Source organism: Perca fluviatilis, chromosome 17 (assembly GCF_010015445.1).
Source record: "Perca fluviatilis chromosome 17, GENO_Pfluv_1.0, whole genome shotgun sequence".
Classification (NCBI taxonomy): domain Eukaryota; kingdom Metazoa; phylum Chordata; class Actinopteri; order Perciformes; family Percidae; genus Perca; species Perca fluviatilis.
The window spans coordinates 24,544,640-24,560,035 of NC_053128.1; the positions used below are offsets into that span (position 1 = coordinate 24,544,640).

Below are 15,396 nucleotides of genomic sequence, written 5' to 3' on the forward strand. Positions count from 1 at the left end.
CCAGGTGCACTGTGGTCCTTTTTAAATTATCTATGTGTATGAATTATGAGTGTATTATTGATTTTTAACCATAAAGATTGCCAGAAATATTTCCCACCAGGGTAATAAAGATTGATTGAAATGAGAGCTGAGACAGCTACTTCTATAACGCAAAGCGAGGCCTTCGAACACTAAAAAAAAACACTCGCAAGCTAAAAGGGCTCTTGCTATAGTTTAGGGGTCTTCAATGGTTTTTAGGCCAAGGACCCATAACCTGAAAGAGAGACGAGCAGGGACTCCCTACTACATATATGGTATAACATTGAGTTGCATATTAAACTGGGCCTACAATAACGTGTAGGGTGGCCTAAAGCCTTTACGTATACCTTTTTATGGTTCCCTACAATACTATAGCCTCGTGAGACCGTCCTGATCTCACGAGCTCCAGTTTTCTACTCGCAGATCATTCTGGCATCTTGAGATAGAGAAAATTTGGAGCCGTTCGCCAAACGACTGACCAATCAGCGTTGGTTTTGAGGCGGGTTTAGGTGTGATGCAACATGGCAGCTTCCATGGATGAGATGAGCGTAGCTATCGCGCAAGTTTTATCCGAATTAGAAAGTATTCATTCATTGAAAGAAGAGCAAAAAACGGCACTGGAGGCTTTTCTCGGAGGAAAAGATGTTTTTGCTCTTCTCCCGACTGGTTTCGGCAAGAGTTTGGTGTGATTGGTTGATTTGGCCCGTCTGTGATAGACCATACCTGTCAAGTATCCCGTTTTGGCCGGGAAAGTCCCGTATTTTACCCTTCTTTCCCGCCGTCCTCCCGTATTAGTATTTTCCCGTAAATCTCCCGTATTTTAACCTGCGTTATTAAAAAATAATAATACCCCGGACCCGAGCGGAGTAAAAAAAAGAAAAAAAACATTCCCAATCTGAGCTCTGTCACTAGCCTCGCGATAACTGCCACCTGCAGTAGCCTACTACAGGTACTGTAGGTGGCTGTTGTCGTGAGGTTAGTGTGTGAGGTCAGATGATGAGTGACAATGCGGGGAAAAAAAAGAAGAAAAATAACAGAGACGGATGATGGACGCTACGACAGAGACTGTGCGCTGCCAAAACATATGAAGGCTTTACTATGCATTCCCCATAGCAATGCAAGTTGAGAAAGGGTGTTTAGCATGGTACGAAAGATTGTTACAGAGAATAGGATGACGTTAGACAACATAACTGTTTGCGCTCTACTCTCATGTAAAATTAACCGCTCTGGCCCAGCCCACAAATTTGTACAATAACTCACTAAAGAAAAGTTATGTGAAATTAAAAGAAAAACTGTAAAAGAAAAGCAATATGAAATGAAAAGTGTGTGGAATGAAAATAAAATGTAAATGTAAAGACAAGCAATGTTATAAATTGTAAATGTTTTCAGCATTCTGCATCAAGTGGTGATTTTAGCTTTCTTGTACACCTGTCTTAAAATGTAAGGGATACTGGAGCTCGGTTGGGGTGGTGGGACTGCTCGAGGTGGGCACCGGAAAATTTCCCTTATTTTCAAATCCAAAACTTGACAGGTATGTGATAGACAGATGGTTTATCCAATCAGCTAACCAGTATTTTCGCCCCTTCCCAAAAGTTCTCCAACGGAAAATTCCCAGATGGATATGCCGAGCAAATGCGAAGCAATCCATCTGGTGGAGTCAGGTTAACAATACTAAGCAACTATTTACGTATTCATATATCATGTTTTAATGTCAAACATACATATGGCAGGCACATGTATGTTGAGGTTGTTGTTGTTAATGTATATTTTCAGACATATTTTAATTATTTTTTATTTATTTAAAAAAAGTATTTAACAATAATTTGGTGGCCCCCTGCAGTGACTCTGAGGACCCCCTAGGGGTCGCGGACCCCTTGTTGAAGAGCTCTGCTATAGTGAAACCAAGTGTCTTGTACTGTAGATACACCCATAATGCATATATACAACCTAATCACCAAAACCTTGGACCATTTTTGGACATAGAACAATGAAATATAACTTACATACATTATTTACAAAGCACGGACATGAAATTGTGTTAGATGTCAATCATACTGACCCGTGAAGCAGCCAACTGTAGCTCGGGGACCACTGCTGTGTACACAAGGTTGCCATTGACCACTAGTCGGATCTCAATGGAGTCCGTTGTGAAGGCCAGGATGTAAGGAAATGCACAAACTGCAAAGGCAACATGAGTATATGATAAATCCAGTGGCACATGATCAACATAGGGCATCAGGGAGAAGACTTTGGTTAACTGCTCAACAATTTTCACAAGCCATCATTAGCTGATGATATATGCAGAACAATCAGGCTGAACATCTCGCTTAGGGGCTCTGGATGATTATTTTGTCCTCTGTTTGATGTGAAATGTACAACAAGGTGAGAGCAAATATAGCATGAACGACGTGTTGACAAGTAAAAGTTGATTCTGTAAAACCCTCAAACAAACTGACAGGTGCAACTTAACAGGAAAAGTTAAAGAGTTTGGACATGATCAATAATAATAGGCCTTGGTTGACTGGACTAAGTGAAAGAACCAAGACTGAATATGGAAGTGCTATTCAGATTTGTTTTGCGCAGATAACAGAGAACAGGTGATAATCGGTTTAATGAAAGCAGTGAGAGCGACCCAAATAGGGGCAGTAAAAACTAAAATCAGATCAGCTGAAAGAGGCTAAAAGAAAAAAAGCTGAGAGGAACTACAGAGTCAGGTGATACACTTTTCAATTCAATTATATTTTATTGTTGATTTTAGATTTTTTGTAGGTTTGTCACTACGAGTGACAACTTTCAAATTACACATACTGATTAGAGAACCTTTACAGTTGCATTCAAACAGAGGCTCTCCAATATGTTTTATGTTATTTGTTTTATTCCTCAGCATACTTTGTTATTGCTTGTTTCCGTGTGTGTGTGTGTGTGTGTGTGTGTGTGTGTGTGTGTGTGTGTGAGAGAGAGAGAGAGAGAAAGGAGGGCAGCAGCATATTGTTATGAACTGGGTCAGGGTTCCAGGTTTAGTACCAATTGTATTTGCTTTTCATCACCAGACACATATACACATGTGTGCACATACAAATAATCACATTGGCCAACTGCCTGCTTGTGGCTACACATGGTGTTTCCATGGCAACGGCAAGCCCTAGCCAGGCCAGCAGCATGGGCCGGGTGGGGCCCAAGCATTGTTGCCGTGGTAACCTACCAATAGCATTGGGCATCTGGTTCCAGCTGAAGTGGAAATCGGAGGTGTTGGACTGGATCATCGGTGTGGAGCCGTTAAACGGACAAACTTTCTTATAGGAGCAAATATCTGTAAGAGACAGACAGGAAGCAGGTTGAACTTCAAAATTAAATGATTTAGTTTTGTCTGTTGACTGTTGTTTTTGTCTGTGTTTTATTGCTAGTCAGAGAAATTTGAGAGCTATTTGTCATGTTATGTTATCCAGACATAAAAAAGTAAAGTAGGTGGCTGCATTATCAAAATCCATCTCTGAATAAACTCTTAATATTGTGGAGCATTCTGTGCTAAGACTTTTATTCCAGAAAGGTGTAATGGAAGAGGAAAAACATTAAGGCTCAGCTTTGAGAACAGAGACAGAGACCTGAATCACTGAATCAGATAACATCTCAAATATTCAGAGTTAAACCAAGACTCACAGTTGTAACACAGCAGCAGACCCGCCTCCCCGTCTTCATACACATCAATGGCTGCTACAAAATTTACCTGCAGGCAGAGACAAGTCAGTTTAGGGGAATCATTTCAACAAGATCCAAAAAGGTCAGGTATGAGAGACTGTTTTTGACAAATAATGCCAGGTCACATAGCCTCAAGGTACTGTGTATCCTTCCAATATAAAAGAAATATTTCTACTACAGTTTGGTATTTATTTAGTTTACTTGTTCAAAGGAGAAAATGCTTAAAGCAGAATAAGATGGTTTATTACAACAGCTGTTCATCCTCCAGCCTACTCCTTACTGCTGGTGGTTGTGAATGACAACGTGTTAATTTACCCAAGCAGCCTGGAAATCAGCAGGCAAATAAAACGACTAACTGGAGGTCTGTTCAGAAAAACATTTGGGTTTGCATGTGTGCGTATGTACGTGCACGTGTGCTTCACCCTGTTGGCATCGACATGATGTAGCCGGTAGGCATCTCCAGTGCTCTCATTGATCAGGTCAAACTGATGTTTATAGGCCACACAGATCATATTGTCATTTTCCCCCGTTGGCCCGTCCACCAGCGCCATCACCACCGGCGGGTCACACAGACAGATCTCCTAATGGATGGATGGTATAAGATAACCTCAGTATGTATGTATACAAACACACACACACACACACACACACACACACACACACACACACACACACACACACACACACACACACACACACACACACACACACACACACACACACACACACACACACACACACACACACACACACACACACACACACACACACACACACTTTGGCAAATTGGCACCATTAAAAGTATGCCATGCTATCTGTTAGTAGATCCTTTTTGCAATTTACCCATGGATGTGCAGACACCTATAACTGGATTAGTTTGAAAAACTTTCAAATGTCATGATTATCAGGCAAGTTTAGGGTGATAAGGAACGTCTTTTTCTGTTTATTTGCTTTGGACATTGCATCCTTGGAAAGTGTAAGTCACACTTAATTGAAAAATATGTGTATCACGTCTGTGTGCTCAGAATTGATATAACATAATCTTGACTCTGAGAAGTAGTACATATAGTCATTTTGTGATGCAAACTGGGGCAATTAAGACACTTTAAAATCCCCCTTATTGCTTTAAAAAGGGAATTAACGGTATATTATCTTATTCAGTCATTCCATCCATTTATTAATTATTTTATTCACTCATTTAGAATTTAGCGTACCCGTATGTACTGAAACTCCTCTACTGGTGAGTCTGCGCCTGGGGCGACGGCACTGAAACCTTCAAAACGTGGATGTTTCCTGGTGATGAGGAGGAGTTTGTTCCTGATGGCTGCTACTATCCTCAGCTCTGAGCCGTGGTGGGTGTTAATGGAGTATAAATGACAGCCTGGGACAAAGAGGAAAAGGGAGGGGGAGCGTTAGAGATAGAGAGCCAGACAGTACATTGGACATGTGCTGTGCTGTAGGTGTTGTTCCCTGGCATCATCCCACAAATCAATGCATCCACCACAGAGAGCTGGCATGGCACCAGCAGCAGTTCAGAGGTTGAGTGTTTGCACTGCCAAAAGGACATTCATAAAGGTCACAATATCCTGCTTTAGGCTGACATGTCTGTGTGCATTAGGAGGGGATCTCTAAATGGCCAGTATGAACAGGAGAAATAATTGCAGAAAGCAAAAAAACTGTTTGAATGTACTGTAAATATGGGCACCACGACTATTGATTTAAGACAGCCGAATCAAAGTACATTTCTCCAGATTACAGTTTATTACAGTTTTTCTTTTTTGTTGTCGGGATTCATTTGCAGTGTGTGCAACTCTATGTTTATTCTCGCATGCCTTATATTGTGTCGTACCTTTAGTTTTCTCCAGTTTATTTTCCCGGCTGTCACACTTGCTTCTGACCAGCTGCTTCTCCTCCAGGCCTCTCTTGAGCGTGCTGAGTCTGTACACATAGAGCCGAGCGTCCTTCCCTGGAAACAAAACAAAAGCCACTTCTGTTTTAGATGAAGTTTAATTCGCCATCTCTCATTTTTAGCATCCTTCCCACGGCCAGACAATGATGCTGTACTGCAGGAGGATTACTAGGAGGCTTCTTAAGGCTAATGCTCTCTCAGAAGCTTAATCAAAGCCCACACACAGTCGTGACAAATGTTTGTGCTGCCATCACATAATCACTATCAAAAGCAAGTCAACCCTGTTTGTCAATATTAGGGTTAGCTAATCATCTGCAGAGTAATTAATTATATGTTCTTCCGGGTTGAGGCAAACATGAGAGGAATCCAACAGCTGGTTGTTAGTACACAGCGACTTCTTGTTTATACTGTTTGTGTGTTTTTTTATGCTTGTGGGTCTGTATGTGTTCATTTTATCTGTGTCTGTCTGCATGTTTTTAGCACACCGCTCTCTCACGGTCAATCCAGTCCTGCAGTATAAACACACACACACACACACACACACACACACACACACACACACACACACACACACACACACACACACACACACACACACACACACACACACACACACACACACACACACACACACACACACACACACACACACACACACACACACACACACACTCGATGGGGATTGGTTCTCTATAGGTCAGCTTCCTTAGATCACAGCCAGAGATCAATGTGTTCAGGTGGAAAGGGTAAGTATGTACTGAGCAACACAGAGTGAGATGACAGAGATGAAATAAGAAAGAGGGGTGGGAATAATGAGAAAAGAACGATGAGCTGTTAATACAGTTGAAATGAAGAATGAATGAGGGCATGAAAAAGGATGGTTCCTGGGGGAGGCATTCTCTGATGTGCTGCAGGGAGGGGGGTGTTGTGGTCCAAGCCTACCTTTGTCAGCTCTGGTGATAAGCAGGTCCTGAGGCTCGAGAACGTGCACCTGCTTCACCACCATGGTTTTGTCAAACACCTGAACTGGGGGCACAGCCTGCGTCTCTGAAACACGACGCATACATCATAATAAAAAGATTGGGTAAAGTCTGTCAAATTTGTCATAACTGAGGTCGAAATATTTGTAAAACTATAAATAATCCTCTGAGCAAGAAACCGGAGGATCGGTTGCGTGGCACTCACCAGCGTTGGACAGAGCTGGATCAGGGCCTAAAACATGGACAACATCATTATCATCATTATGTCAGCTGTTGGCCTTGGCGTTCTGCTGAGCGCTGAATTGAATTGATATGGATGGGTGGCTTTATTTTAGAGGACATGGGGAGATATCTATTAGGGATGACCTCACCATCCAGCAGCATGACCCCCGCCGTGTCGGTGGCAGCCAGCAGAGACTGACCCCACGAGTCGGCACACACGATCTCGTAGGGGAATGTGCTGCAGAACGACTGGGACTCCCATGGCTGCAGCATACATGCGCAGACAAACATACAGACGCATGTAGATATACACAGCGGCAAGCACATTGGAATTAATATCCACTTGCATTGCAGAATATTGTTTTGGAGATATTTAAATTAAGGAATCAGATTTCTTTCAATTGCTTCAAGAAAATAACATTTTCGGATTCAGTAGCAGATTAAATGACTAAAGTAAAATGTCTCAAAGACATGCTCTCACTTCTTTCCTGCACAGGCCGGTGGTAACAAGGCTAGTTGGGGCATCTCCTCTCACAATGGTCTTCAGCTTCAGAGCCTAAAATAATGAAATGGTATCAGATATTAGACCATAACAGACACATCTGTCAAGTCTGTATGCTTTGGCCTGCGGTACTGGAAGAACCAAAAAACCAAAACAACAGTGCACATGTAAAGGTCCTGCATTCAAAATCCAACTTAAGTAAAAGTAGAGCAAAATGTGCTTCAAGTTTCAGTCAGTGATTACTTATACATTGTTAGAGTGTTAACACTGATGCAACAAGCTGTAAGTAGCATTTTACTGTTGTAGCTGGTGGAGCTAGTTTTAAAGATTATTATTTTAAGATTATTTTATGGGCATTTTAGTCCAGCTAAAGACATGAAAGGGGAGAGAGAGTGGGAATGACATGCAGCAAAGGGCTGCAGGTCAGAGTCGAACCCACAGCCGCTGCATCGAGGATGATCAGATATATGTGGGCAGGCGCTCTACCAGGTGAGCTACCCAGCCCTGCTGTTTGTGCTTTAATCCAGTGGTTCCCAACCTAGGGTTTGGCCTCCCGCCAAAGGGTCACAAAATAAATCTGATGGGTCGTAAGTAATTAATGAGGTAGGAAAGAAGAAAAAAATGAAATTCGGAAACATACATTTTTATTCATTTTTCAGACTTTTCTCTAATCTTTTGTTTTTTGCTGATGAAATATTGGATAAGTTTACCACTTTGGGCCTTGAACTGATTAAACTGATTTAAATGAAACAAGCTGACGAGTTTCGAGGAGGAATACATCTTTGGTGAAACGGCTACCAACTCTAAAAAGTAAAATGTAACACGGAGCCCCACATAGACACAGGTTTTCTCTAATTGTGTCCCATGCTTTATAAAAAGTAAAATGTTTCCCTCTGAAATGTAGTGGATTAGAAGCATAAAGTGGCATTAAATGGAAACACTCCATTAAAGTACAAGTACCTTATAATTGTACTTGAGTGTGCCATGTACCACTTTAGGTTGCACACATTTTACACCTACACTTAAAGTAACTGATCACTTCTTAAAATAAATTATGTGCTTAATATTTAAACACTGGACAATGTCTGGACAAGACTTTCAAATCATGGACCCTGCATGAACTGCATGTGAATCGTGCATATAAATGCATAACATGAACTTCTTCACTGCCATGCCATCACTAATATTTAACTAGCCAGCCATTGTTTCCATGCGTATTATTGCACTGAGAACTGTGACGAACGCTCACAGAGGTGGAAAGGATCAGGACAAGCAGACTGGCAGTGGCAAAATGTGTCATAATACATTAAATAAAAAGGTGTAATTGCTTTAAATCTCAAATAGAATACAGTTTGCACAAACGCTCAAGCAGCAGCCATCTGATTGAATTGACAATTTCCAATTCAAGCTGCAGAGTGAGGCATTTCTATTTACATATCTGCATAAACAAGCAATCTGTAGAGAACGAAATCAATACCAACCAACAGAACAATGACTTGGCAGTGCAGCATACTTTGTCATCCGTGAGAAAATATCCATAAAAAAGGAATCCATGACTAGGGTTGGGTACCGTTTGGATTTTTACGATGCCGATGCCGAACCGGTACTTTTAAAACGATTCCAATTCCTAAACGATTCCTAAACCGATTCTTGAAAAACTGAAAAATGACATAAAAGAAAGGCTTTTTATGGAGTTTTTTTTTTTTTTTATTGAAAATTATTTAAATTTAACAATATATTAACGTTTAAAAGTACTTAAATATAAAATAAGTAAACCTAAGTCACCTAACACACAACTACAATAATTTAACAAATAACAGTTACACTATTAACAAGTAACAACAAAATAAATGTTGTTGAGTTGGTATGCCAACCAGCTTCAAACTTTCGCAGTTCTTTTGCAGAAAAATGACCATATTTGCCTTCTCTGGCAAGACACCTCTCCTGACTTATGGCATGTAGGCCTACTGCATAGGAGAAAACTCTCTCAGACGGTGTCCAAGAGGTCTGTACACACCCAGGTATGAGTTTGAAAGGGCAGACAATTTGGGGAGGCTGTCTCGCCTCCCCCACCACCAGGCTACAGGCTCTTGTCTTGAATGATAGACTAGCAGAGTAAGTGTAATATGTTTACTAGCGATCACGTGCAGTCAGTGAATGGTTAATATGCTTTTACGTCTGTTTTGGTGAGCCCAGAGGGAAAATATGCCATTTAGCCTACATTTACGGTAGCTAGCTAACGGTAGACTACAGAGAAAGTGTGATATTTTTACGTCCGTTTCAGAGCGTGTACAAAAAGACGTCTATCAGCTGTGATTGGGAGAGCGGGGCACAAAGTAACACTTTTTGGTTTTGGCTAAATATTTCTCAAACCATTTGAGTTTTACTGCTCATATTTTTATACAAGCAACATACATATCTCTGCTACAAAGGTGCACTGAAAGTTTGTTTGTAGGACCTACCGTTCTTGAACAATTCCCCCGAGAGTGGCGATAGGTGAAATGTTACAACCTGCCCCATATGTGGGGTTAGTTGTAACAGATAGAGGGTTAGTTGTAACACTTGTTAAAAAGTTGGATTTAACACAAATAATTCAATAGCATTGTGCTATACACCTAATAAAACTGTATAAAACACGTTTTTACTAAACTCTGCATAATATAATAGTTTAATTTATGGATCTATTAAAAAAATAAAAATAAAAAAATAAAAAATAAAATATAAAAAATAATAATAAAAATTCTCATTCTGTGGACAAAGGAAATGCAATACATAGTTGTTCACGCTGTACTTAAATACTTTCAAAATATTGGTTTTTAAACATTAATGCAAATTAAAGACTTTGTGAGTTAGAAATGGCATATAATTATAGCCCCGCTGTGACGCGTTTACCTCAGGACTGGCTAGCACTCGCTAAGCGATGGTCACATCTTTTATAATGGCACGATGTTTTAGCCAAAAGGACGGTGATCAAGGCAATATAAGATTAGATACACTGATTTTCACACACTCTTTAGAAATCGAGAAATACTTCTGACCAAAAAAAATACTTTTATGACGCCAAAACACAATTTCTTCTCTCTCTCGGAGACAGCAGAAGTAAACAGAATTCCAAATTGGCTGGAACACGTCTAATGGCAATGTCATTACATGCCCTGAAGCACATCCAGTTCTACCTTGTGCAACCATCTAAAAAACCCGTGTTACATTTAACCCCGCTTACTTCTGTGCCCTACTACGCGTCTGAGAGGGGCAAAGCGGCCGGACACGCGTGCTCACACCGCGGCGGTGCCGCGTGCGCCACTTCGGCGAAAAGGGAGAAAGAAAAAAAGAGGCTGCCGCTGTCCGGAGCGACAGAGGGAAAATATTTCAGTCGGAACCGAAATGAGGAACCGAAATTCGCGTTCTAATCCGGTCCGAATACTACCGTTTGCGTAGGAACCGGTACCATAGTGGAACCGGGTTTCGGTACCCAACCCTATCCATGACAACAGGAAATCATTGTGTACAATGTGTATTACACATTTAGAGAGTCAGTTTAGTTGAGGACAAACACCTTGTCTCTTCAAAACTGGATAATCAATGACTTGACACGTCTGCCTTCCTTTGTTTTCACGCTTTACAGCACAATGTGTCGAGGCCTCGGCTTTGTGTTTATGAGCAGAGAGCGACATGAGCAAGAGAAACCAGGTAGAAAACAACAATCAGTAACAAGAAGAACAAGGGTTAGCAACTGAAGATAAACAAAAGAAACAACAGAGACAGAATTACTTTAGTAGCATACGCATATATCTCAATGAACTAATTCAAAAAAGGTACCGACTTCGCTAACCTAATTTCTTCGAGCAGTCTGTTTGACAGTGTGCAGCTGCAATGGAAAATACCCACCAAGTGTTTATTTTCAAAGTAGACTGAGACCTATAAACCAGACCTTCTTGAGTTTTAGCACAACAGGCTTCAGTTCACAATAGGCCACACATTTGTCCAAAGAATATCTAATATCCCACAAATTACCTGAAACAAATTATTTCCATAAAGCCAGAGGTCATCTAGGTTTAACACCACGGACAGTTCTCTACGCACTTCTCTTTTTTTTGTTCTTTGGTCTTTGTTCCTGTATAATGATAGTTACGTCAGCACCCAGAACAGAGGTGTAATGGTGATTACATCAGCCCAGTGTTCCTACAGTATATTATTTCATCCTGATCCTCCTGAAAGGAGGTGTCCAGTTCACTTAGCTGTTTGTCTGGAATTACAGCTCTTAAATTACTGTATCCTAGTATAAAGAGTCACAGATCTTCCTCACATATGAGAGAGATGTCTGCAGCACTGCTAACGCCCCACAGTTTCTCTATTTGGCTCATCATTGTATGAATATTGAAAAATGCACCGGCAAATAAGTGTCAATAAGGGTCACTAAAAAGACTACATTTGGAAAATACCCACTTGATTTGATTATAGACTGATAAAGCCGTGTACTGTATATATCTTACAATGCATTTCTGCACAAAACACGGACTGATGATTTTGTCCCCCAACACCGAACCTATCCTGAATTTAATGTTAAATGTTACAATAATGAAATATATAGCATATAAAAGTGACATGATTTCTTCTGTTAAAACATTTTAAAATTGAGGCAACTACGAAAGGTGAATATAATTTTTATAAATGTATGTAAAAAAATTTACATTGACCGACAAGTTGAATAAGTGCTGATATTACTGTATGTTCAATAATAACAAAGTTCAACGTTTTTTTGTGCTTACATGTGCATGTGTGTTTAGGTTTCTTAGTTGTGTTTGCGTATCTTGGTTTCCATGTGTTTCTGCCTTCTTACTGCAGAGCTCTGGTTGGTTGGTAATACTGTTGGTTTGTGTGTGTGTGTGTGTGTGTGTGTGTGTGCTTGTGTTTTTTTTTTCTTCCTTACCTGCCCTATTCTGACAAATTCGGCCTGCCGTGCCTCCTCCTTCTTGCGTGCCGACTTTGGAGACTCAGGCAGCACGTCGCTGAAGGACCGCCGATTTAACATGTTCTGAGGAGAAAAAGGAACCTAAACGTGGAACACCAACGTGCACAGAAACACAGAGAGGGAAAAAGAAAGCAGAAAGGGGTCTTAGAGACTGACCCTGGCAGGGGGTGAGAACAGCGGCAGTATTAACACAGTGAGAACTAAGTAGTGTTAGGAGCAACAGTGAAAGGAGGGGAGAAGAAAACAAGAGAAATAGGAATAAAAGTGATGTGAGGAGAGAGAGCCCTGCTGAGAAAGTCAGCATTGCAGTAATATCCAGTCGGTGTGGTGCAGTATGCGGCGGCAGACTGAGGGCTGCAGTGGAAAACAGAAGAACACAACTCAGGAGTGTCTACAGTCACTACCAGGGACTGAAGTGACAAGGAGGAGACAACTCGGATGGACAAAAAAGTATGTCTATCCAAGAATAAACAAGACACTAGACTGGTAATTAGCAGTGCAGCTGTGCAGTACCTTGTGCAGGTCAGGCATGAGGTCCTGGTACAGCGAGCGGATCAACATGTCAAGGGTCCGCTGACGCTTTTGGGCAAACGTTGGCGTCTCCAGTGTGGCTTTCTCTCCATTGATTACTGCAGGAGATGAAGCAAGATCACATTAGGAAAAAAGGAAACAGAGATGGTGCATGTATTGGCCATGTTCTAATTTTCTTTGTTTTATTTACTTACATTTGACTAATAAAAAGTCCCTGAATTCTTGGTGATCAGTAAATACAGGCGGAGATGGGAGAGGGGGTCCAAACAGTGGAACACTCTCCTCTGAGAATATCTTCAACCTGTGACAAAGAGAAGATATATAACATCTCTCTTACACTTACAACGGACATAGAGCATGTCACACAGTATGGCAAAGTAAAGTCTACTACTTTTTTGAATCACAGAAACAATCAAGAGGACCAAGTAGCCAGAACTTTTCAGTAGAGAAATTCAAAAACAGTTGTTACAGCATCTGGATTGGAACACCATATACATACAGCATTAATCTAAGGACTCACCTGTAACTGTCATTCTGGCTATTATACCTAACTAATGCAAAAATATCTGGAGGTGAAGTGAAGGAAATACTGATTATATAGCAGACAGAATAGCAATCCATGTATCTTCAGTGTTACAGGGCTGATGTGATATCTGTTCAATCGCAGAAGCTTTGCTCAACATGTCGCCGATTACCACTTCATTTCTCTGACAATCATTGTCCGTGTGAAGGATACGGGTGAAGTGCGATCGGATCATAGACGGTTTGAAGGACGACGATGCGTCATCTCCTTCCTGGAATACTATGGTAACAATGTCATTTCCAATGTGTCTCTTTCTCTCCACCTGCCAGAGAGGACATAAAGGGACACAAGATGAGGAAAAAAACTGCAACTTAACCTCAGTACTCTGTGATTAATGCGTGCGAGGAAGGAACTGTCTTTAAACCGGGATTAATTGATTTTATGGTCACTTAGGGGCAGAGCAGCAAACTGTAGCTTAGCACACAATTGCCTTTTACACATCCAGCAGACACACAATTAGTATTCATTTGGAGTTGTGTTTCTGTGCACCTGATAAATGTAAGTACAATACCCCTACTGCCCCCAAGATAAAATCCAGACAACTGCATACATACATACAATCATACAGTACAGGCCAAACGTTTGGACACACCTTCTCATTCAATGTGTTTCTTTATTTTCATGACATGTCTTATATTTTAGATTCTTCAAAGTAGCCACCCTTTGCTTTTTTCTGATAACTCTGCAAACCCTTGGTGTTCTCTCAATGAGCTTCATGAGGTAGTCACCTGAAATGGTTTTCACTTCACAGGTGTGCTTTGTCAGGGTTAATTAGTGGAATTTTTCCCTTTAATAATAATAAAGCAAAGGGTGGCTACTTTGAAGAATCTAAAATATAAGACATGTTTTCAGTTACTTCACACTTTTTTGTTAAGTACATAATTCCATATGTTTTCATTCATAGTTTTGATGCCTTCAGTGAGAATCTACAATGTAAATAGTCATGAAAATAAAAAGGAAACGCATTGAATGAGAAGGTGTGTCCAAACTTTTGGCCTGTACTGTACATAGGCACAAATACTACATATATACACATATTCATCTATATTTGCTCACACACAACACCAACATACAAACCTACAGAACATGCAATACAGTATTGCGATAATAACTACATTTGACTTGTTGTAATAAATTACATAAGTTAACAGTTCTGAAAAGGAAACATGATAATAAATATTTAACAGGTGGCTTTAACAGGTGCTTTTCTTTATATCCAACACCTTTGGAGTGAAATTAACACTACAGTACAACTTCACCAGTTAAACTGAACTGACTATACACTGCAGAGTGACTCTGCGCCCAGTTGTGAAATACAATCATATCTCACAGTTTTTACCTCTCAGGTGGATGGGAGACAAGCAACAGACAAGCAGCCACACTCACATGCAGTACGAGCACAGACTGTTCCTTATTTTTGACCGCCATGAATGCCTTTTTTTTTTTATCTTAAGAAGAAATCCAATTACGTGTCAGATCTGCCAAGCAGCAGCCCTTTTAAATCATACGCACTAATATTGGCATTACTGAATGGAGCTCTACAGTAAAGCAATAACGTCCTTTCTTCTCCTTTTCTTCCTATATTGAGAACATTTAGCCAAGTTGGCTGCCATTGTACTGGCTTCCTATCAGAGTGCTGTTAAAGTAGAGGCTTTTCTCTGCTAAATGACAGAGAGATGAAGACCTGTGACTGCTGTGCAATTAAAGTTTCTGCAATTTCTTTAATATAGCACAACCAAAGGGGTCTGATCTTTGGGCAGAGTTGGTGGTGAAAGAGAAGTGAAATTAAGATTTTAAGTCATCCTCAGGGGAACATGAATGTCTGAACCAAACCTAATGGCAATCCATCTGATAGGTGTTGAGCCATTTACTCAAAACCACAAATGTTAACCTCATGGTGGAGCTAGAGGAAAAGTCAGGGGATCAACAAGGTCTATAGGATTCATCCTTTGGGGATCCTGAATGGCTGAGCCAAATTTCATG

At 40.7% G+C, this 15,396-nt stretch overlaps 1 protein-coding gene across 1 annotated transcript in view; it reads right to left on the bottom strand.

The window, feature by feature from the left end:
* Window positions 1–15,396, bottom strand: part of garnl3 (GTPase activating Rap/RanGAP domain like 3) — a 56,936-nt gene that overhangs the window by 10,876 nt on the left and 30,664 nt on the right. The window contains exons 12-26 of the mRNA XM_039779850.1: window positions 13,567–13,675; window positions 13,351–13,396; window positions 13,025–13,131; window positions 12,813–12,928; window positions 12,258–12,362; window positions 7,307–7,381; window positions 6,975–7,089; window positions 6,809–6,835; window positions 6,566–6,670; window positions 5,564–5,680; window positions 4,929–5,095; window positions 4,137–4,295; window positions 3,676–3,742; window positions 3,221–3,328; window positions 2,078–2,196 (exon numbers count right to left, since the gene is read on the bottom strand). Coding sequence (XP_039635784.1) covers window positions 2,078–2,196; window positions 3,221–3,328; window positions 3,676–3,742; window positions 4,137–4,295; window positions 4,929–5,095; window positions 5,564–5,680; window positions 6,566–6,670; window positions 6,809–6,835; window positions 6,975–7,089; window positions 7,307–7,381; window positions 12,258–12,362; window positions 12,813–12,928; window positions 13,025–13,131; window positions 13,351–13,396; window positions 13,567–13,675 — 1,542 coding nt within the window. The remainder of the gene's footprint in view (window positions 1–2,077; window positions 2,197–3,220; window positions 3,329–3,675; window positions 3,743–4,136; window positions 4,296–4,928; window positions 5,096–5,563; window positions 5,681–6,565; window positions 6,671–6,808; window positions 6,836–6,974; window positions 7,090–7,306; window positions 7,382–12,257; window positions 12,363–12,812; window positions 12,929–13,024; window positions 13,132–13,350; window positions 13,397–13,566; window positions 13,676–15,396) is intronic.